The 24798-nt window shown below is 39.4% G+C and overlaps 1 protein-coding gene across 1 annotated transcript in view; it reads right to left on the reverse strand.

Moving 5' to 3' along the window:
* Positions 1-24388, reverse strand: part of LOC109431693 (cadherin-23) — a 115323-nt gene extending 90935 nt beyond the window's left edge. The window contains exon 1 of the mRNA XM_029874476.2: positions 23201-24388. Coding sequence (XP_029730336.2) covers positions 23201-23411 — 211 coding nt within the window. The 5' untranslated portion in view covers positions 23412-24388. The remainder of the gene's footprint in view (positions 1-23200) is intronic.
* Between the last annotated feature and the right edge of the window lie 410 nt (positions 24389-24798).

Below are 24798 nucleotides of genomic sequence, written 5' to 3' on the forward strand. Positions count from 1 at the left end.
ATTTGTGGCCTCACCATTATTTTCCGCCCTCATAAATAGCAGAAAATTTATCACTGATGATGATTGATCGTTGATCGCGTAATTCGCCCATGTCTGATTTTTCCAATATTTTCTTCCGCCCCGAAATCACCAATTTATTTCTTTTTCTTTTGCACCCCCATAAATACCATAAAACTTTTCTTGTAATTCGTCCACTAATATTGGAACCTTTGTGGTTTTACCAAAATTTTCTTCCGCCCTAAAACCACCATTTTAATTTTAATATTTTTTGCGCCCCATGCCCCCATACCATAAAACTTAATCCACAATATCCAAAACTTAATAAACACAATAAAAAAACTTAATCCATAAATATATTTTTGTGGTCTTGCCATTCCCCCCCCCCCCCCCTCTAATAAGTAGCAGAAAATTTAGCTTGTAATTCTCCCATGTCTGGTTTTTCCAATATTTTCTTCCGCCCCGATATCACCAATTTATTATTTTTCTTTTGCGCCCCCTTAAATTTTAGGGGGATTCACTTAACAGCGTAAACTGATTAAACTGATTAAACGTCGCGATCACCAAGGCAATCTTTGATTATTTCATTTGCAAAATTATGAAACATTTCAAATAAGCGGAAAATCATGGCTTACGCAGCAATTTAATCTGTTTAGTGAGTACCCCTATTGTAAAACTTATCTTGTAATTCGCCCACTAATATAGATATCTTTGTGGTTTTACCATTTTTTACATCCATCTTAAAATGACCATTTTAATTTTAATATTTTTCCGCTCCCATAAATATCAGAAATACGATCTTGTAATTCGCCCATTCAGGATATTCCCAATTTTTCTTTCGCCCCGAAATCACTATCTTGATTTATTTTTTTGCGTCCCGTTATCAGAAAAAGTTATCTTGTAATTAATTCACTGATATAGATTTGTGGCCTAACCATTATTTTTCCGCCCTCATAAATAGTAGAAAATTTAGCTTGTAATTCGCCCATGTCTGATTTTTTCCAATATTTTCTTCCGCCCCGAAATCATCAATTTATTATTTTTCTTTCGCGCCCCCTTAAATATCGTAAAACTTATCTTGTAATTCGCTCACTAATATAGGTACCTTTGTGGTTTTACCAATTTTTTCTTCCACTTTAAAGTGACCATTTTAATTTAAATATTTTTCCGACTCCATGAATATCAGAAATACGATCTTATAATTCGCCCATTGAGGATTTTCCCAATTTTTCTTTCGCCCCGAAATCACTATTCTAATTTCATTTTTTTTGCGCCCCGTTGGGTATCAGAAAAAGTTATCTTGTAAATAATGCACTGATATACATTTGTGGCCTCACCATTATTTTTCCGCCCTCATAAATAGCAGAAAATTTAGCTTGTAATTCGCCCATGTCTGATTTTTCCAATATTTTCTTCCGCCCCGAAATCACCAATTTATTTCTTTTTCTTTTGCGCCCCCATAAATACCCTAAAACTTTTCTTGTAATTCGTCCACTAACATTGGAACCTTTGTGGTTTTACCAAAATTTTCTTCCGCCCTAAAATCATCATTTTAATTTTAATATTTTTTGCGCCCCATGCCCCCATACCATAAAACTTAATCCACAATATCCAAAACTTAATAAACACAATAAAAAATCTTAATCCATATATATATTTTTGTGGTCTTGCCATTTCCCCCCCCCCCCCCCTAATAAGTAGCAGAAAATTTAGCTTGTAATTCTCCCATGTCTGGTTTATCCAATATTTTCTTCCGCCCCGAAATCACCAATTTATTATTTTTCTTTTGCGCCCCCTTAAATATTGTAAAACTTATCTTGTAATTCGCCCACTATTATAGATATCTGTGTGGTTTTACCATTTTTTTCTTCCGCCTTAAAATGACTATTTTTATTTTAATATTTTTCCGCCCCCATAAATATCAGAAATACGATCTTGTAATTCGCCCATTCAGGATTTTCCCAATTTTTCTTTCGCCCCGAAATCACTATCTTAATTTATTTTTTTTTGCGTCCCGTTATCAGAAAAAGTTATCTTGTAATTAATTCACTGATATAGATTTGTGGCCTAACCATTATTTTTCCGCCCTCATAAATAGTAGAAAATTTAGCTTGTAATTCGCCCATGTCTGATTTTTTCCAATTTTTTTTCCGCCTCGAAATCACCAATTTATTATTTTTCTTTCGCGCCCCCTTAAATATCGTAAAACTTATCTTGTAATTCGCTCACTCATATAGGTACCTTTGTGGTTTTACCAATTTTTTCTTCCTCTTTAAAATGACCATTTTAATTTTAATATTTTTCCGCCTCCATGAATATCAGAAATACGATCTTATAATTCGCCCATTGAGGATTTTCCCAATTTTTCTTTCGCCCCGAAATCACTATTCTAATTTCATTTTTTTTGCGCCCCGTTGGGTATCAGAAAAAGTTATCATGTAAATAATGCACTGATATACATTTGTGGCCTCACCATTATTTTCCGCCCTCATAAATAGCAGAAAATTTATCACTGATGATGATTGATCGTTGATCGCGTAATTCGCCCATGTCTGATTTTTCCAATATTTTCTTCCGCCCCGAAATCACCAATTTATTTCTTTTTCTTTTGCGCCCCCATAAATACCATAAAACTTTTCTTGTAATTCGTCCACTAATATTGGAACCTCTGTGGTTTTACCAAAATTTTCTTCCGCCCTAAAATCACCATTTTAATTTTAATATTTTTGCGCCCCATGCCCCCATACCATAAAACTTAATCCACAATATCCAAAACTTAATAAACACAATAAAAAAACTTAATCCACAAATATTTTTGTGGTCTTGCCTTTTTTTCCCGCCCTCATAAATAGCAGAAAATTTAGCTTGTAATTCTCCCATGTCTGGTTTTTCCAATATTTTCTTCCGCCCCGAAATCACCAATTTATTATTTTTCTTTTGCGCCCCCTTAAATATTGTAAAACTTATCTTGTAATTCGCCCATTATTATAGATATCTTTGTGGTTTTACCATTTTTTTCTTCCGCCTTAAAATGACTATTTTAATTTTAATATTTTTCCGCCCCCATAAATATCAGAAATACGATCTTGTAATTCGCCCATTCAGGATTTTCCCAATTTTTCTTTCGCCCCGAAATCACTATCTTAATTTAATTTTTTTTGCGTCCCGTTATCAGAAAAAGTTATCTTGTAATTAATTCACTGATATAGATTTGTGGCCTAATCATTATTTTTCCGCCCTCATAAATAGTAGAAAATTTAGCTTGTAATTCGCCCATGTCTGTTTTTTTCCAATATTTTCTTCCGCCCCGATATCACCAATTTATTTATTTTTCTTTTGCACCCCCATAAGTACCATAAAACTTAATCCACAATATCCAAAACTTAATAAGCACAATAAAAAAATCTAATCCACTGATATACATTTGTGGCCTTACCATTATTTTTCCGCCCTCATAAATAGCAGAAAATTTAGCTTGTAATTCGCCCATGCCTGATTTTTTCCAATATTTTCTTCCGCCTCAAAATCACCAATTTATTATTTTTGTTTTGCGCCCCCTTAAATATTGTAAAACTTATCTTGTAATTCGCCCACTAATATAGGTACCTTTGTAGTTTTACCATTTTTTCTTCCGCCCTTAAATGACCTTTTTAATTTTAATATTTTTTCCGCCCCCATGAATATCAGAAATACGATCTTGTAATTCGCCCATTCAGGATTTTCCCAATTTTTCTTCCGTCTCGAAATCATCATTCTGATTTCAATTTATTTTTCCCATTCAGAAAAAGTTATCATGTAATTAATCCACTGATATACCTTTGTGGTCTTCCGCCCTAATGAATAGCAGAAAATGTATCTTGTAATTCGCCCATGTCTGATTCTTCCTATATTTTCTTCTGCCTCGAAATCACCAATTTATTTTGTTTGCGCCCCCATAAATATCATAAAAATTTTTTTTGGTATTTGTATAGGTACTTTTGTGGTTTACATCTTTTTTCGTCCGCCCTAAAATCATCATTTAAATATTTTTTGCGCCCCCCTGAATATTAGAATTGCTATCTTGTAACTCGCCCATTCAGGATTTTCCCCATGTTTTCTTCCGCCCCGAAATCACCAATCGAATTTCTTTTTTTTGCGCCCTCATGAATATCAGAAATGTTATCTTGTAATTTGCCCATTTAGAATTTTCCCAATATTTTTGCGCTCCGAAATCACCATATAAATTTCATTTATTTTTTGCGCCGCCATGAGTATCAAAAAAAAATATCTTGAAATTGGCTCATTTATAACATTTATATTTTTTTATTTTTTTTCTTCCGCCCTAAAATCACCAATTTATTTTTTTTCGTGCGCCCCCATAAAAACTAATTCAATTGTTTAAACTGCACAAAACTGCTATATACGTACCAAAGTACCGGAACCCATATGCATACTTATGACAACTTTTCTCGATTTCTTATGGTGGCTTATAGAATACACTCAGTAGCAAAAAAAAAAGCCGAGCTGATTTTTTCTCCTAAAATGCGTCATGTTTAATCTGCTGCAACTTTGACAATTATCAATATTTTTGGCTGAAAATTTTACCACTTCATCATCAATATATTGATAATGTATGGACAAAATTTCAAATTAATAGAAATGATATATTTTGAGTTATGACAACTTATTTAAAAAAATCCATTTTTGGCCATACCTTTTTCAAAAATCCGTATTTCAGTGAAAAATTTAAGTACCTTCATAAAAATTTCACTGCAGCATCAGTAAATATAGGAAATGTTGTGGTCAAAATTCGAAATATTTTCATCCAGCGGTTTGGGCCACAGAAATCGTCAAAGTTGAAGTACCATTGTGGGTGCCTACAGTTTTCACTCTATATTGACCACGCTGAAACACCGGTGCAGAAAAAAAGCCGAGGTCAATTCGTTCCATTAATACACCAAAACCTCTATTTAGGTAATGGGTCGGGACTGCCTAAATAGAATTTTTACCTAAATGGATTCATTACCTAAATGGATTCAGTTCATTACCTAAATGGAGTACAAGGTTGCAAAGAAGTTTAACTAGGGAGAGTAACTCGAATAGGAGATTTAAAGATGGTCATGCGGAGTTTCAGAGAACTTTCAAGGGAGTTTCTGTAGGGGAGGGGCTTCAGGGGCGTTTTCGGGGGTTTTGAAGGGTCTCAGGTGAGAATTGTCATGCAAATTACTAGCTGGGCGCGGAACACAAAAAACCCTGAAAAATTGCGCCAGACTGAAAAATTGTTGAATGTCGGGCCAATGTCGGGTAAATTTTTATCGTATGTTGGGCCACTGTTGGACCAACATCGAACAACTGTTGGGTCTATGTTGGGTTTGGAGGCCAAAATAAAAACAGGTGAATGATAGGTTAATGTCGGGTATGACGTCATCAATCATAAGTACTCAAACTGTTCTGAACACAACCGAATTCTATTTAGGTAACGTTACCTAAATGGAGGGACCTAAATAGATTTTACCTAAATGGATCCTACCTAAATGGAGGTTTGAGTGTATTTAGATCTAAGTTTTAATAATCAATCCATATTATATGATATATTTTTATAAACTTTCGTGTGGTCTGCTAGTTGTTTGTGACATTCTACACATAACACATAGTGCGTTACGCGTTACACGTAATGCGTTACAAACATACATACATACATGTTAGTGAATATACAAGTAGTTTGAATAATTTGCAAATTTTGGCTACTGTTAAAACCTTATCATAAGCAAACAAGTGATGTTACCCGCTTTTCTATATCATACTTTGTGGTTCTCAATTATACCCCACAACTTGTTTACTTATAATATTTTTTACAGTTGTTAAAATTTGTAAATTATACAAACGAAAATTCGATTTCCTATGATTAATATTATGTTTGAAATTATTATGACCATAAAAAAAGTTTCAAACCTTAACGTCTAAAACTCAGCCTCGAACATGGAACCTTGGCATTCGCAGTCTGATACGGTACCACTGCACCAGTTTAGTAGTCTTGCTGGTTGGGTAAGCTTTACTCAATATAAACTCTTGCTACACTCGTTACTTTACTGACTTGATATTTAACCCGGGAGCGGTCGCGTCATGTGCTGAGTAAAAACGCACCATGAAAAATGCTCGCATGTGATACATAGCGTGAGCGGGGCGTCGCTGCAGGTAGTCAAAGACGCGACTGCTCGAGGGTTAACATAGACGGTAAAAAATCTGCACTCTGATATGAATTGATTGGCACTTGAATTCGCACTACTGTCTAATCAATTTGTTATCAATTAAATATCATTCGAAAAAAACACTCAATGTCTCTTCAATTTAAATGGATATTCACTTCGATTTGTTGTTGACAATGTTCTGATTTCAAAACAAGAATTAGAAAAAAAAAAGTGTTTACTACACCCACACAGTTCGAAAAAAAAACCTCAAAAATTAAGACGGATCGAATGTAACAAAAAGACCCCGTCATATATGATGGAAATTTTTGTGCGATCTTAAAATTATATTGCAGATATCTGATAGAAAATATAAAAAAATTGAGATCCGAGCGAGAATTGAACTCAGACCCTTCGAGTGTGAGTAGCACGCCCGAGCTATCTCGGCTATCTCATCTTGTTGAACAGAAGACAGTCAAAGTTAAACTGCTTCTACCATAATGCACGCATTACTGACATGCTCCGACTGCTGCAAAGAGTACTGAGAGAGACAACGGGGAAACCGCAACAGCTGCGAGCAGCCGTTCTTTAGCTGACGACGGAGAGTGGCTGGCATGGTTTATAGCAGATGCATGTAAATTTAAAGCGAATATGCTTTAAAATCTGTAAAGAAGCCGTCTGACCAGCAGCGGACTGCTCGGCTGACGTTGAATGTTGGCGATTTACATTTTTCTGTCGCAAATTTCAGTTGATCTTCAATTTACTTGTTGTTTAATTTTCATGATTTCTTACTTTATATTTTCAATCATTTTGACAGATGTAACATGAGCATGAAGAGGACGGCAACAAGATCGATAAAGTACACAGCAAAAAATATGAAAGATAAAACCACAGAGAAACAGACGTCACACTCTCATCGCTTCCCACCGATCACCTTTTTAACGGTTGATTCAAATATTCAAAAGTACACAGAAAGAAATCATGAAAATTATACAACACATTGAATTCAAATATTCAAAAGTACACAGAAAGAAATCATGAAAATTATACAACACATAAATTGAAGATCAACTGAAATTTGCGACACAAAAATGTAAATCGCCAACATTCAACGTCAGCCGAGCAGTCCGCTGCTGGTCAGACGGCTTCTTTACAGATTTTAAAGCATATTCGCTTTAAATTTACATGCATCTGCTATAAACCATGCCAGCCACTCTCCGTCGTCAGCTAAAGAACGGCTGCTCGCAGCTGTTGCGGTTTCCCCGTTGTCTCTCTCAGTACTCTTTGCAGCAGTCGGAGCATGTCAGTAATGCGTGCATTATGGTAGAAGCAGTTTAACTTTGACTGTCTTCTGTTCAACAAGATGAGATAGCCGAGATAGCTCGGGCGTGCTACTCACACTCGAAGGGTCTGAGTTCAATTCTCGCTCGGATCTTAATTTTTTTTTTATATTTTCTAACAGATATCTGCAATATAATTTTAAGATCGCACAACAATTTCCATCATGTATGACGGGGTCCCTTTGTTACATTCGATCCGTCTTAATTTTACAGGTTTTTTTTTTCAAACTGTGACCTACACTCAGAAATAAAAGTATACACGGAATTACTATTATTTATGCATTTTGTATCCGCATCTCTCTCACTCTCTTTCTGTTTTCATGCTATCTGCCGTTTAGCCTGGGTTGAAGAGAAGTGTTACGTCAACCCAGGCGAAGCACCAGATAGCATGAAAACAGAAAGAGAGTGAGAGAGATGCGGATACAAAATGCATAAATAATAGTAATTCCGTGTATACTTTTATTTCTGAGTGTAGGTGTGTACACTGTACACTGTGTACACTGTGTATTTGAGACAACAGTGAAACCGTCACAGCTGCGAGCAGCCGTTCGTTTAGCTGATAACGGAGCGTTGCTGGTATGATATATAGCAGATGCATGCAAATTTAAAGCGAATATGCTTTAAAATCTGTAAACAAGTCGTCTCACCAGCAGCGGGCTGCTCGGTTGACGTTAAATGTTGGTAATTTACATTTTTCTGCCGCAAATTTCAGTTGATCTTCAATGTATGTGCTGTTTAAGTTTTTTTTTTGCTTTTTTTGCTGTGATATAAGGATCTCTCTCCAGAACTTCCTCCACGGATTCCCCAAGAATTTCACCAGGAGACTCCTTAAAGAAATTCTCCAGGAGTTTCTACAGGGATGCCCTCAGGAATTCTTTTACTCAGTTTTCCAGGGATACCTCCGGGAGTTCATGTAGGAATTAATACAGAAACTCTACCGGGATTCCTAAAGGAATTACTCCGGGAATTATTTCAGGAATTTTTCCACAATTTACTTCAGAATTCCTCCGGAAATTATTTTACGGATTCCTCCAGAAATTTATCCAGGTACCCCTCCAGGACTTCCTCATCAATTTCATCCAGAAATATCTCCGGGGATAGCTCCAGGGAATCTCCCGAAAAATCCTCCAGGAATTGCTCAAGCAATAATTCCAGAAATTCCTCCAGAATTCCTCCCGGGATTACTCCGAGAATTTCTACAGGGTTTCCTGAAAGAATTTTTCCAGGAATTACTGTTTAAATTGCTTCGAGAATTCTTCTAAGGATTCCTCCAGAAATTCCACAGGGATTTCCTCAAGGAATTGCTCCAGCAAATCCTCCAGAAATCCTGCCGGAAATTATTCTAGAAATTCCTCCAGGAATTCCCCCCAGAAATCCTTCAGAAATTTCTGCAAAAATTCTTCAATAAATTGATTCACGAATACCTCCGGAAATTTTTCTAGGGATTCCTCAAAAGAATTCACAAGAAGGTCCTCCAGGAATTCTTTCGAGAATTCTCCATGAATTCTTTCAAAGATTCCTCCGGAGATTTTTCCAGAAATTCCTCCAATAGTCCGTCCAAGGAATCGTACAGAAATTTTTCCAATTATTTCTCCAGGAATTCCTCCACAAATTTCTCCAGAAGTTTCACAAATAATTCCTTCATGAATATCTACGAGAATTCCATCAGGAATTTCTCTAGAATAACCTCCAAGAATTTCTTTACAAAATTCTCCGAGAATACCTCCATAAATTTTTCCATGTTTTTTTCTAAATCATAATAATCTTCCGGAAAATCCTTAAGAAATTCCTTTAACAATTTTTCCAGGAATTCCATCAAGCATTTCTTGAGGAGTACCTCCAAGAATTTCTCGAGGAATTTCTCCATGAAATTCTCCAAGGATTCCTCCAGGACTTTCTCTAGGATTTTTACCATAATTTTCAACTAGGGAGCATCCACACATGACGCAGCATTTTTTGGACAACTTTCAATACCCTCCTTTCTCGTGGTCTACTTTCATGGCTAGTAGCAATTTCAGAGACTGCCCCCTCTTATAATGCTAAGTCATTTATAAATGGTCCCCAAGAAAATCCTGTAGAAATTATTGCAGGTATTTTTTCCAAGAATATCTCCATGAAAACTTTAAGTTCCACCAGGAACTCATCAAGGAATTCCTCCAAAAATTCCTCCAAGAACTCCTGAAGGAATTGTTCAAGGTGTTTTTGCAGGAATTCATGCAGGACTTACTTCAGAAGTTCCAGAGTTTTTTTTTCAGAAATTCTTTCAGGATCTCATTCCTCCAAGAATTTCTCTTCAAATTCCTTCAGGATTTCCTCCAGGGATTCCCCATTTCAACAAGGAATCACTGGAAGAACATACGCAGGGAAATCTGAATGGTTTTTTTAAATGAGGCCGATACAAATTAAATTTTGACTTTTTGTCTCCCTCTGCCCTTCAACAAATTTTGGCTGGATTTTGCATTTTGAGGGGGCAGCTAAAAAATATTTATCAAAATATCTAGTTTTGCTAAAAATTCTTTAACAAATCCAATGAGTTTGTAATAAGTTTCAGATTATATGCTTTTTTATTTTTATCTCCCCTCTCCTCGACCAATCAAGTATTTGTAACGGCCTAACTGCTCCTAAAATGAATTCCTGAAATACCTGGAGGAATTATTGGACGAATCCCCTAGATGAATGGAGAGGATGAATGGAGAATTCCTGGAGGAATTCATTTAAATTTTTCTGGAGGAATTCCTGGCGAAAAACTAAGAGAAATTAGAGAAGCAATCTATGGAGGAATTCGTGGTAAGAAATCTCTGCAGAACCCTAGGAGGAATCTCCAGAGGAGTGCTTGGCTTTCGTGAGAGATTCCTGGACCAATTCATGGAGAAAACTCAGAGAAATTTGAAAGGCATCTCTGCAGAAATTCCTTATGGAATTCTTGGAGAAAGTCTGGGAAAAATTCTTAGACGTTTTCCAAGAGAAATTCTGAGAGGAATCTTTATTGATTTTATTTTGTTGAAGGATTTCTGAAGTAATTTCTGCAGAAATTTCTGGAGGAATTTCCTGGCATTTTACCCTTCTTACACCAAGTAAGTTTCTCAGTCGTCTGTCAACCGATTTGAGTTCTCTTGGAAGCAGATGAAAGCTACTACATCCTAGTAGAACGCTATTGATTTTTTTTTTTCGATTGGACGTTTGGTTACCGAGATATCTCTCGAAGAGTACTTATGAGTCATACATCTAAACTTTTTAAGATTTTTGACCAAGTGTATCATAATAAATATTTCGGCCGTTTGACAATCGATTTGGGTTCTCCTGGCACCAAATGAAACCTACAGCATCCTAGTAAATCGCCCAGTAAATTTATTTCGATTGGACGTTTGGTTACAGAGATATCTTTCGAAGAGTACTTAGGATTTATACAACTAAACCTTTTGAGATTTTTGACCAAGTGTATCATAATAAATATCTCAGCCGTCTGTCAACCGATTTGGGTTCTCTAAGCACCAAATGAAAGCTACAATATCCTTGTAAAAGGCCCTGAAATTTTATTTCGATTAGATATTTGATTACTGAGATATCTTACGAAGAGTATTTCAATAAATTATTTTTTATTATTATATTCACTTGTTATCTTGCATTAGTTTTTAAGGAAACACAACTGTTCAGTTCGAAGGTTGTTTATTGAATGTCAACATCTATGTGTCCGTCCTAAGTCAGTGCCTACCATGATTATTACTACATTTCGGCCATCCTGATTAACCGATGTCCTCATCGTCATTTTCATCAGTTAAATTTTGACCAATCAAATTATTGGGAGACAACCACAGTTTCATTTTTCCTGGCGAACACACTGAGTGAAAAGGAACACTAGATGCTTGAAAACCCTCTATATCCGTTACTACATAACGATCATTTGGTAGTAATAATCATGGTAGGCACTGACTTAGGACGGACACATAGATGTTGACATTCAATAAACAACCTTCGAAAATAATTCCTTCATATTTCTTAACAGCTCCTGGAGATCCATTGCCATCAAACTTGGGTGTGACATAGACCAAATCTTCGCTACTCCAGTCAGGCGTTTCAAAATGATTAACTTCATTACTTCGTCTTTGACATTAAAAATTCTTTTCATTTCTTTTGCAATGTTTTCAAAATGTTCAAAACTTTCGCCGCTCTTCCCGAAAAATTTGGTAGCAAGAAAAATATATCTTCGAGTTTGAAAAACGAGCTTGTTTCTCCTTCAGACGCCGTTCTAATTTGCCCTTGAACATTATCGTATCCCGAATGACGTCCATTTGCTCTTCCGATTTCTCCTTCTAAATACGTCTCACGGTGTCAAAATTTCGATTATTATCGAACATTCATGTACCTCGGATTTTTCTTCGAAAATGAATAGTATTTCGGCTATATATTCATAATCGGAAAACTAGAAAATATTTCATCGGCGAAAATTTTTCCATACATTTTGTATGGGACGTTTTTTGGGCTAAAATAGTAATTATTGATTTTTTGTATGGAAAATACCCAAAAACTCATCTAACTCAAATTTTCCCCGATAGAATATTTTCAAATTTTGCATTTATACATTATAGCCGAAATTCTAACATTCTATGAAGAAAAATCCGAGGTACATGAAAGTTCGATAATAATCGAAATTTTGACACCGTGCGTCTGTTGTTCAGAATCGCAGGTCCTTTCAGATAATTTTCGATGATTCGCAAAAGGAAAACCAGTTCCGAAATTTTGCAAATCTTGTATATCCGATTGTCTCTGGTCCAACGTCAGCATCCTGGGGCTATGAGATGTATCCCACTTCTGAACTTAAGGAAACACAACTGTTCAGTTCGAAGGTTGTTTATTGAATGTCAACATCTATGTGTCCGTCCTAAGTCAGTGCCTACCATGATTATTACTACAAGTTTTTGACCAGTGTATGGGAATTTATTTTTAAATAAATAATGCTGACCTCATACAAAGTGTATACTAGTAGGAAATTGTTTTCAACAAAATTATAAATAACAAATTACAAATACCAGGAATTTTATGAAAACTAACAATATGTTAAATGAAAGCTTTGAATTTATATATTGTGGGAAAAAATGCAAGAACCGGACAGCCAAAATAACTAGCTAATGCAAAAACTTATTAACTTAGTAGATATATCATTTTTGTCCTTTTGACACCGTAACCATGAATACCAAGTACTTCGGAGCTAACTTATTCGACCGATTAAGAGATATTAGACAAAGTGTATCTCGCTGATTTTCTTATCCATTTGATAATCGATTCAAGATCTTTTGGCAGTTAACAAAAGATACAATATTCCAGAATATGTTAGCTATTTTTTAAGAATTCCATACAAGATTCTATGAGGTGTCTGGCATTTCTGGTAGTTTAGTCCATGGTCCATGATGCTATTTTGGAAACCAATCCACTAGATGCCAAATCCACAATATTTTCTATAACTTTTGGTCAATTACACAAAATAAATATGTTAAAAACAAATAATACAACAATAAATTTAATAAGTGTAAGAAGGGTTCTGTTCACCATAGGTGGATTAAATCGGGTTTTATATGTAGAATTTAGTAAAAAAAATCAATGTTTTGATATAAAAAGATCTATCTAATACATCGCATTTTTTTTTTATAGAATGAGAAAATCTGCAACAGATACCCAAGAGGTGGTTCCTCGGGTGATGTGGGGATCGACCCACTAAAAACTCATTCTCTCTCTTCCTTACTTTCGCGGTACGCCCGTTAGGGATGACTTCGAGAGGGGGGGACCGTACATGAGTACACTCTAATAAGCGTTCCACCAGCTACCGCCTTAAGTTGTTCACTCTCCCCTGGAGGCTCGGGTCCTGGCTAGTACTTAGACTCAAGCTGAACTCAAGCTCCTGGATGGGAAAGGGGGGGCAAATCAACTAGCTGTTGTTCGGCTCGTCATTTACTCTGTAGTTCAAGTACGATTCGAGAAACCGTGGAAGTAACGGAGTCCCACTTGTCCGCCCCCATACACATCCTTTCAACAATGTTGTCAGGCGTGATATCTCTACCGCATACCTCCTGCATACTCGACCTTTGCTCCACGAAACGTGGACATTCAAAGAGCACATGCTCCGCGGTCTCGTCGCAGTCTGCACACTCCGGACATGCGGGGGAGCCTGCGTGTCCGAATCTGTGCAGATACCACCTAAAGCACCCATGGCCTGACAGAAATTGAGTCAAGTGAAAATTCACCTCGCCATGGGGCCTGCTCGTCCACTTGGACTCGCTCGGTATGAGCCTGTGTGTCCATCTACCCTTGCTGGAGGAATCCCATTCCCTCTGCCACTTCAGCATAGACGAGGTTCTGGCGATACGCCTCGCGCCTCTTATGCCGCGTCGCTCGAAGCATTCTTCATCCTCTGCCACCACTAACGCTATGGGCATCATGCCCGCTAGCACACATACCGCGTCCTTTGAGACCGTGCGGTATGCGTTCACCACCCTAAGGCATATCAGCCTGTGGGTACTCTCAAGTCGCTTTACGTTTCGGTTATCCACTAGCGCCTTCGACCATGCAGCGGCGCCATACCGTAGTATGGAGACCGCTACTGCCGTGAGCAGCTTACGCTTACTCGAGACTATTGCCGAGCTGTTTGACATTATCTTTGACAATGCCATTATCGCCATGCTTGCCTTTTTGCAGGCATTTTCTACGTGGCTTCCGAATTTCAGCTAATCGTCGATCATGACCCCCAATTGCTTCAGTGAACGCGTGCATCCACCTGTGGAGACCACTGCCTGCTGTTCAGACTTGCGGTTGTTTACCACCACCACCACCTCGGTTTTGTGGTAGGCGAGTGCCAAATGTCTCGACCTCATCCAATCCTCCACTATGCCAATTGCGTGAGTTGCTGTCAGTTTCACTTCCTCTATCGACTCACCGTATACCACGAGGGTAATATCATCGGCGAAGCCGACCAGCTTTACGCCCGGTGGAAGTTTGAGCCTCAATACGCCATCATACGCCGCGTTCCATAGTATCGGGCCCAAGATGGACCCCTGCGGTGATTTTGTAGCTCCTCTCGCCTTCCTCGGTGTCATAGATTAGCACTCTATTCTGGAAGTAGCTCTCCAATATCCGGCATAGGCTAACCGGGACTCCTAGGTGGTGTACTGCACACTCAATGGCGGCCCAGATGACGCTGTTGAACGCATTCTTAACGTCCAGCGTGACGACCGCGCAATAGCGGATTCCTGTTCGCTTCTTTTGGAGCGCTATCTCGGCCGTTTTGGTTACAGCCCTAATAGCGTCCACCGTCGATCGACCCTTCCGGAAGCCGAACTGGTTATCCGAGAGACCAGAGTCATCGGTTTTCTTGGTATAGACCATCAGCCTCGACAGAATGATCCGTTCCAACAGTTTTCCGGCGGTGTCCAGCAGGCAGATAGGTCTGTATGCCGACGGGTCGCCATGTGGCTTGCCGGGTTTGGGCAGTAGAACCAATCTTTGCCTTTTCCACTTCTCCGGAAATTCGCCTCTGTCTAGGCACATCTGCATAGCCATTCTGAACATGTCAGGCTTAGCCTCGATGGCCGTCTTGATGGCTAATGTCGGGATACCGTCCGGACCCGGGGCCTTGTTCAACTTGAGCGACTTCGCTATTGCAATGAGTTCGTCGTTCGTCACCGGGGCTACCTCGCTATGGCCGGTTTGGCTATAGGGAACGGGGGCCCATGGTCTTGTATCGTGGCGCGGGAACAGCGTTTCCACGATCTTCTGCAGCATCTCTGGGGAGCGTTCTGGGGGTGCTGACGCGCCCTTCGTTTTGGCCATGACTACTCTGTAGGTATCACCCCATGAGGTCGTGTTGGCTGCCTGGCAGAGAATTTCGAAGCACGCCCGCTTACGAGTCTTAATCTCTTTATTCAGTGCCAGTTTAACCGCCCTGTAGGCCTCGCTTCGTTCAATTCTATCCTCATTGGTACGAGCCCTTTGCATCCTCCTTCTAGCTCTTAAACAGGATGCGCGGAGTTCTGCGATTTCTGGACACCATCAGTACACCGGTTTGCGTCAATTTCTGGGTAGGGATCGCCTTGGCATAGCGGCGTCACATGCACGGCTTAGGGTTCCTACAAGATCATCGCTGGATCGTCGGTGTTACTCTCCATAAACAATCGCTCCACAAATGCCGGCTTATCGAATCGCGAGGTCAGCCATCCCCGATGACGGTCGATGACCTTCGGCTGTGGCCAAGGCTGTGGCCGTCTTCCTCCGTGTTCCACTCTGTATCGAATCGCCAGATGGTCACTATGCGTGTATCCATCGTCGACCCTCCAGTCCGAGCTAGGGTTTAGACCCGGGCTCCAGAAGGTTACATCAATGATGGACTCTGCACCATTCCTACTGAAGGTTTTTTTGTCGCCTACGTTCGCGACATCCACGTTTAGTCTAGCCATAGCTTCGAGTAAGGCCCAACCTCTCGCGTTAGTCAAGCGGCTACCCCACTCAATCGCCCAGGCGTTGAAGTCTCCACCGATGACCACGGGACTCAATCCCACCATTGCGCTTGTTAACGATTCCAGCATAGACGAGAACTGGTCTATCGTCCACCTGGGAGGGGCATAACAACTGCAGTAGTATACCCCGTTGTTCTTCGCTATTGCGAAGCCCTCGTGCGACGTGGAAACTATTTCCTGGACCGGAAAACGACCGGTTGTACAGATCGCCGCTAGCTTGACCTTATTCGCTACCCAGTTTCCGTTATCGGGAGGGATGCGGTATGGGTCCGATAGTAGTGCGATGTCTGTACTTGACTCCGAGACTGACTGCCATAGCAACTGTTGTGCGGCTTCACAGTGGTTCAGGTTTAGTTGTGTAACCTGCATTATCGTTTGGAACTTCGACCTCCTCGCGTGCCTGGACATTTAGGCCCGCCCGTCGTGTGGCCCTTGTTCGCCGTGCAAATCAGGCATTTTGGTGCAGAGTTGCACTTCCTGGCGATATGGCCTTCTACTCCACACTTCCTGCAGAGCTTAATCCGGTCTGGGCCTTTGCATGCCCAGGACTTATGCCCTTGCTCAAAGCACTTGAAGCACGCCTCTGGCGGCTCGTATATGCTGAGCGGGCACACTGACCAAGCTACCTTGATCTTCCCGACTGAAATCGCCTTGTTCGCATCCCCTACGGGAAGTTTGAACGCGGCAATCTGCGTGCCAGCCGGACCCTTACGCAGGCGGATCGATGCACTTGGTACATCTATCTCACACTGCTGTTTGAGTGCGGCTGCGAGATCCTCTGCGTCAGTAATCTCGTCCAGGTTTTTACACTGGAGAGTTGCCTCCGCCGTCAGGGCTCTTACCTGCACCTTTTCGCCGAGTTCATTGCACATGGTTTCTCTCATCATGTTCATACTCCTAAGAATTCAATATGTGATTGTTTTTTTTTAAGATTTGATAGGTTTTTCAGGGAACTATCAAAGTCACCCCAAAATGAAAATCTGATTCTCGCTCATATGGAACCCTAAAAGTCACCCAGAATATTTAAGAGTCTAGAATCTTTTAATTGCAATTGATAACTGATATCCCAGTACTTGTTTTAAAAATATAAAATTAGGAGAAATACTGTTACAAGTATTAGGAAAATTCGCTGAAAAACCATCAAACTTACCCCGTTTTACGGTAAATGAAATGCCTTTGTAAGTGCTGGAAATATGTTTCCCACCTGAAATAACCATCCCAGAATGCGAAAAATTACGTAAAATTTTTGCAATGTTTTAAAATTTTAAGTTTATTTTTTTAAGTTTTAAGTTTGATAAATCCAAAGAAAACTCCTGAAGCTATGCAGTTGCCATACTGAACAAGAGATTACTTCCGGAAAAATACAAATTTATGAATAAATTTAATTTTTTATAGAACTTTTGATAACGAAATCGGATTCAGTGAATCCTTGTCAACTATAGGGTAGTGGACGTATTTTGGCCCGGGCAGATATTTCTACAATATCTTCGCAATTTTTTATTGAAAGTTCCAATAATAATTTGCCGAAATTTTGTAGAGATTATATGATAATTGTAATAAAATTCTCAAGGTGGGCCAAAATATTTACATGCCCTGAGCCAAAATATGTCTTCTACCGTCGTTGGGGGTGAGAATGGGTCAAAAAAGGATACTGAAAGATTGTTTGTAAAATAACACATGCAGTTGAAGTCGGAATAACTTTTTATTTGGTATGTATACTCTTCTATATGGTAATGATAGTTTAGCAAGAAAGTATCACATTCTATGAATTGTGTACTAAACTACAAATGATTGAAAATTGATCCAATCTCTTAGAGGGGGTGAGAATGGGTCAAAGTATTTAAAGTCGCCTATTTATTGATTTATTGATCATATCTAGTAAACCTACTTAAAAAACAATGTAACCATGACGAATAAAAACTTAGGAAATTTTTAAAGATGATTAATCCACCTTAAAGGGCCAATACAATCGAAAAAAATGTTGAAATTTGATAGAGTAAAGTTTGAATGTTGTATCGCCATTTAAGCCACCATAATCATCCTCATTTAAAGTTTCAACATCCATGAGAGGAGGGGGGGGGGGGTTAAAATGAGGGAGAGATGCATTAAGATATTTATTGAAAAAAAAACATGATATTTTTCGACGTTCGTTCGTCTTCCGAAATTTTGTCATGTTACCGGTTTTATGGCCCGGTGTTTCCTGGATGCCACTACCGTCTGGTAGTTTCACGATATTTCCTTAAAATTTAAAAAATGAGCGGAGAAGAAAAACCCTATAAAGTCTATTTTGTGGGCTTACGATATTGCTGTACACTAAAGATTAGCTGATGATCAGAGGAGCTGTCAAAACGCATGCGCTATTTCCAATTTTATGTTTCTCCGTTTTGACCCAATCTCACCCCCCAGACCCATTGTCACCCCCATCGACGGTACCCTAAGAATTCATTTGGATGTTTATTTCATGTGCGATACAACTACGGTAACAGTAGTTTGTAAGTGTCTTTGAAGTTCGCCTAACACGCAGTTTGGAAAAATATTGAATTTAATGTATGTGGCTAATTGGTTATAAAACATGTAAACTTGTCATCAATAACTCTTGAGACAGATGATCATCATTTTCCACAAATTGTGTTAAGTTTAAAGCGTTATTTTAAACAAACAAAAATGACCTTCACGTCGACCAATTTCACCAGAAATCACGGTACCTCAATGAATTCTTCTATGAATTTCTCCAGGCTACTTATTATCCAGTTTAAGAAATGTATGGGAAAAACCAGATAAGTCAACGTACCAAAATCCGAATGTTCAAATCGAACGTGAAACTTGTGCTGCTATACACCAGTGAAACCTGATGTGTATCAGTGGAGAACACTCAACGGCTGCAGGTCTTCATCAATAGGTGCCTGCGGCATATAATTCGTGCATGGTGGACTTATAATTGGATCTCCAACGTGGAGCTCCATCGTCGATGTCATCAAAAGCCGATAGCGACAGAAATTCGGGAGCGAAAGTGGAGGAGGGTCGGCCACACTCTACGCAGGGGCGGAAACGAAATCTGCAAGCAAGCGTTAGATTGGAACCCAGTAGGTCTTCCAAGAATAGCTATGATAATTCCTTGTAAAATTCCTTCAAAAATTACTTCAGAATCTCCCTCAGGAATTACTCTAAGAATTTCTCCAGGAGTACCTTCGAAATTTCTTCTTCCTACAAGAATTATTTATTTAGTATTTTTTTCAGGAATTTCTCCAGCAATTTTTCCAATATTTTTTTCATAAATTTCTCCAAAAATTGTTCCAGGAATTTCTACAACATTTCCTGTAGGCTAATATAAATTTAATTTGGACTTTTTGTCAAGAATCCCTGGCGTATTTTTGTAAGGAGTTTCCGGAAGATTTTTTGGAGAAATTCATGAAAAAGATTGCTCCTACCCTTTGACAGATCCAGAGGATAACAGACACTGAGGAAGATTATAAGTGTTAGTCGAAATACGCGTATCTGTCAAAAACTAAGCAAAAGAGGGCGGAATTAAGAGGTACTGAAAGTATTTGTGAAAAAATTCGTTGAATTTTTGGAGGTACTGCTAGAGAAATTCTGGAAGGAGTTCCAGGAGCATACTTGGAGTAAGTCTTGCCGGAAATTGCTGGAGGAATTGCTGCAGGCATTTCTAAAGGATTTCCTGAAGAAATTATTGGAGAAGTTTCTGAAGGAATTCTTAGAGAAAATCTTAGAGAACCTCTTGGAAAAAAATTGGAAAATTCCTGGGCAATTCTTGGAGAAATTCCTGGAGAAGTTTTTGGAAAACTTCTGGAGGAATTCTCGGAGAAATTTCTTAAGGAATTATTGGATGAACTCTTAGAAGACTTCTTAAAAGAACTCCTGGAGAAATTCTTGAAGGTATTCCAGGAAAAATCTCTGGAGAAATTCATGGAGGGATCCCTGATTGATTTTCCGGATAAATCTTTGGAGATATCCTTGCAGAAATACTTGGGGGAATTCCTGCAGGATTTTTTTAAGGTGTTCCTGCAAGAATCCCTGGAGGAATTCCTGTAGGAATACATAGAGGACTTCTTAGAGGTATCAACACCTAGAGAAACGTTCAAAGGAATTTCTGGATGAATGCCCGCAAAAACACCCGGAGGAGTTTATACAAAATCATGGCATGAAATCACTTTCATTAATTACATTGTTATAATAATATACTTTGAGAACATTTGATATGAGATCCCATTTCTTATTATGAGAGGCGCAGCAGTTTTAACCTTTTGTATCAAATTTTGATGAGAGCAATTTTCTCATTCTATTTTTGAAATATGTCAAGGGCATTTCCTTCTTCTGAAATGCTAAATGCAACTCATTGAAGAATGCAGGAATTTTTACATTGTTATTAATTTACGATGAGGACTGTTTTCGAATCTGAGATCGCCACTCTCTATCATGGGATGCCGAAAAAATATTACACTATTTTTGGTATATGATGAGCGCAATTTCCCATCTATGATTAACATTTTTTTGTGAGCGGAAAGTTGTTTTATTTGCTTTATTTTAGGAAACCGTAAAATCGTCATATTGAGCGCAATGTTTGATTTATTTATACGGGCGGCGTAGCATTATAGGGGGCGCAGCTATTTTGAAATCTTGGGTAACCAGCTCTGATTTTACCATGACAGCACTGGTGAGCCAGCTCCAGTTTCCTGGACCGCATCCACGCCTCCACAACCTTGATCGAGTGGTTGGTAGTCAACTTTACCTCCTCGATCATTTCACCGTAGACTTTGAGCGTAATGTCGTCGGCAAATCCGACAATCACTACTCCCACTGGATACTCTAACCTCAACACCTCGTCGTACATGACATTCCATAACACCGGACCCAGGATGGAATCTTGCGGGACTCCTGAGGTTATGTGAAAGCACTTCCGACCCACCTTCGTGTCGTAGACTAGTACACGATTCTGAAAGTAACTTCCGAGAATCTTGTACAAGTACTCCGGTATCCCCAGACGCAAGAGCGCATCGGCAATAGCAGACCAGCTGGCGCTATTAAACGCATTCCTTACATCCAGAGTCACTACCGCGCAAAAGCGAATTCCCCTCCTCTTAGGCTCGAGTGCTTTCTCGGCGGTTTTTGTAACCGACAAGATAGCGTCTACGTCTAAGTTTGTCAGTGTCGACATCCTGATCCGCGTTTCCGGTGGTGGTCATGTCACCCAAGTCTACGCCATCCGCCAATCCATTCCCTAGGAGCTGGTTTCTTTCTACCAGAAGTATGTGGATGAAGCCTCTCGCAAGGAACTGAAGGATATCCTGATTCCTGGCCGTACCTTGGCCGTATCCTGCTGGTTGCCGATCCCCGCCTTTGCAAACCAAAGTAGTTTGGAAGTCCAGGTGCCCACACTCGTTACCAGGGATAGTTTAGTTGAACTCTTGCATTCGGTTACGGTTTTTGTTTTGTTCTGCTGGTCGTAGTTATTTTGTATTTCTCAGTTCAATAAATGTTCCATTGGCTGGCGCAATTTGAAATTAAAGAAAGAATCAGTAATATCACCTATAGGACCAAAAATGCTTCAATAACTGTGTTTCGTAAATAAATGAAGTTTGATATTTATGCCGAAGGGCATGTTTGAGCCCACTTTCACCAAACACAGCACTTGTCAAAGCTTTTGATCAAATATGTTTGTGTCAAATATTTGATCACCGATTACTGTGACAAGTATATTTGATCCGATTTGATCAAATATTTGGCAAAACTTTACGAAGCAAATATTTGGCATCATAGCAAACAGTCTAATAGCACCTTTAGATTCTAAATAAATAATCTAGCCCTGATTTTCATGAATTTGCAAATAGTATGGTATGGAGCTCTAAAAACAAGTTTATCAACAATCTCAATCAACCATGAGTCGCATAAGGATGCGCACAGTATATCGTATAAAGTACTATTTCAAGTTACTATCGCATATGTGTACGGCGGAGGGACAACTGTCATCGCATATGATATTTTTTTTTGAGCATATTGCGATGTATCTGATAAAGTCGTATAATAATACAAAGCAACTTTTATTTTGTATGACTACATCGTAGTAAACGATATTCTGATGTTTCATTACGATGAACCTATAGGATTTCGCTTGATACTTTTCATATTATGAAGGTTTTACTCGCATTAATGTATGAATGAAATCGCATTACTGAAAAAATAAACCCGTTCAAGTGTGCAAACAAACTCGCAAGAGCTATAATCGTTCATGTTGACATAATGCGACTTGATACGTGAACAATGAAACAGAAATTGTTGGACTGCGGATGCAGTGCCAAAACGCTACAAGAAACTGAACCGTGAAATGCCAGAGAGCCAGAGAGAGAGATAGTAGAAACAGTGTGGGAAATCACGCATTAGTGCACACCTTATATCGAATAAGATATCGCTTCAAGTCATATGGCGTTATTATTGTCACGCAAATTCACGTATATCGCCTCCCCTTTTGTACGCGTATAGCGCTTTTGCTGCATATTATGCGATAAAACTAAACCGCAAGTACGTATAACACGGTTACAAAATTCATCATATGTACGAATTGATTGTCTGGGATGTCTCCTTGCGTCAACTGAATCTTTCTTCATCAGTAAAAAAAATAACTGACTTCTGCTGAAAGTTGCCCAACACGGCAAATTGTGATGACGAAGGCAATCACACCTGATGCAATTGCCAGAAGAACTTCTTTGTTCCTTGGTCGTCGATGTTGGCGCCCCGCATAGGATCTGGCTCGAGACCTACGTTATTCTCTTCTTCTGAAGGTCGATACTCAGCCGACCATGCGAGTGCGATCACAAGTTGGCTATAGGTAGGTACCTATCTCTGTAGAGAGGGTAGTGCAGCTGGTGAAGAAATAATAAAATAACAACTTCTTCGAACAGACCCGCAGACAACCGGCCGGAGCTGAGCCAATGTGGGAAGCAAAAGTTGAAAAACCGGAGCTTCGACGGAAAGAAAATAAGCCGTACGGGCGAAGAGTTGGGTGGTGTCTAACGAGAGTGCTGCAAGAAGAGCTGCATGATGAGCAATAAGCGAACCGGAACGATACTCTGCGTAAAGCAGGTGTGTGACGGTGCGTTCTGGATCAGTCTGTTCGATTGGTCGGAGTATTGCGTGAAAATAAAAGTGATTTTTCAAGTTTTTGAGACGAATGATTTGGACTTACCTCTCAGCTGATAAACAACACTGCCAACTGGAGTGTTTTCCGGTAGACTGAAGCGAGACATGTCGCCGGATCCGGGTATGAAGTGCGGCGTTCGGTTGATGATTTGGCATTTAACCGGTTGGACTAGAAACAGCAAGACGGTTGCACTGGCAAAAACCAGTCGTTGAATCAGCATCCTCCTCCTGTGGAGGATTTCCTTGAGTCTCACCATTTCTATCCGTTTGGCTTAACGAACGTCAATACACTTGTATTATATTGATTTAATTGATTGGTTGATCTTCGTTACTGCTCAGCTGTGGTTTGTTGAGAACTCGATGGACACATGTAGTGATGACACACACATTCGCTCCTAGGATGATTTCACGGTTTCTTTACTCTGGAATTAATCAACTCACTAACTCGATTGACCCCTTCGAGTTTATTCAAACTCGCTAGTTGATCATTTCTTGCAACCCAAATGGACCTTTTCAAACTGCAGACCACTCACATACACTAGTACCAATCTTGGACACCACGGAGCTCGATTACGTTGCACAATTCTTCTTTTTGCTCTCCACCTTTTGCGGTTGCCAGTTGCATACACGGACCTCAACGTTGATTTGCTAGGTTTTCCTTTATACCATGATCAATAAAATATTCTTGATCATTTTCCAAAGTGCTACAGGATTTGAATTTATGAAATAAATTTTCTTCACATCTACATTGATTTGGATGTAAATTTCAGAAACCAAAGTGAAACTAGGCCAGCTAAAAAAATTCCAAACACATTCCTGGCGACACAATGCACAAAACAAAGACCTATAAACCCATCTCAACTCTCGTCAGCGAGAAGAAAGCCACCAAGCACACTATTTTCACCTTTCCTTCATCTCCGAACAGCATTGGTCACCGACGCGACGACCAGAGATGTAAGATCTTTTTCTTCAGCTTCCTTTTCAGCCTTTCTATCTGTATGGTCTGGCCTGGGTCGCTAAATGCAGCACGACACCTTTGTGGAGCGGGCTAGGGCCTGCCTTGGGGACCCCAATGGGAGCGCAACGATGGTCCGGCGATCGATCGACACACACGTCTTACCGCGAGAAAGGTTACTCGAAGATTGCGAGTTCGCCGAAGTCGAACGGCTTGGATCGCGGCGCTCGCGACTGTCTTGAGGTGAGTGAGTGGGTTCACAGCTTTCCTTTGGGGAGTGCGGCGCCACAGTGGGATCATTCTGAAAAAAGACGATCAAAACCTCTAAGAGCTGTTAGATGACATTTTAGCATATAGGTGTCTTTGGAAGATGTGTTCAGAAAAATCTTCTCTTTTTAACCGAAGTTACACACTTATTTCAGAGTCACTTGTTCGGCTGTTCTATTTTCGGTAAAAGTTCGGATTACCGAAGTTCGGCTATTTTTTACCGAACGTCCAGTAAACATTATTGATGATTCAGTAGAGTTTACCGAACGTTCGGTAATTTTTTGACGAACTTCGGTAACATGTTGCTGAACATTCGGTAATCTTAGCTTTTACCGAAAATAGAACAGCTGTACTTTATTTTAAGTGTGTATAATGTTAACATAGCAAATGAAAAAAAAAATGTTATCATTGTTTAAGTTGAT

Source organism: Aedes albopictus, chromosome 2 (genome assembly GCF_035046485.1).
Source record: "Aedes albopictus strain Foshan chromosome 2, AalbF5, whole genome shotgun sequence".
NCBI lineage: Eukaryota > Metazoa > Arthropoda > Insecta > Diptera > Culicidae > Aedes > Aedes albopictus.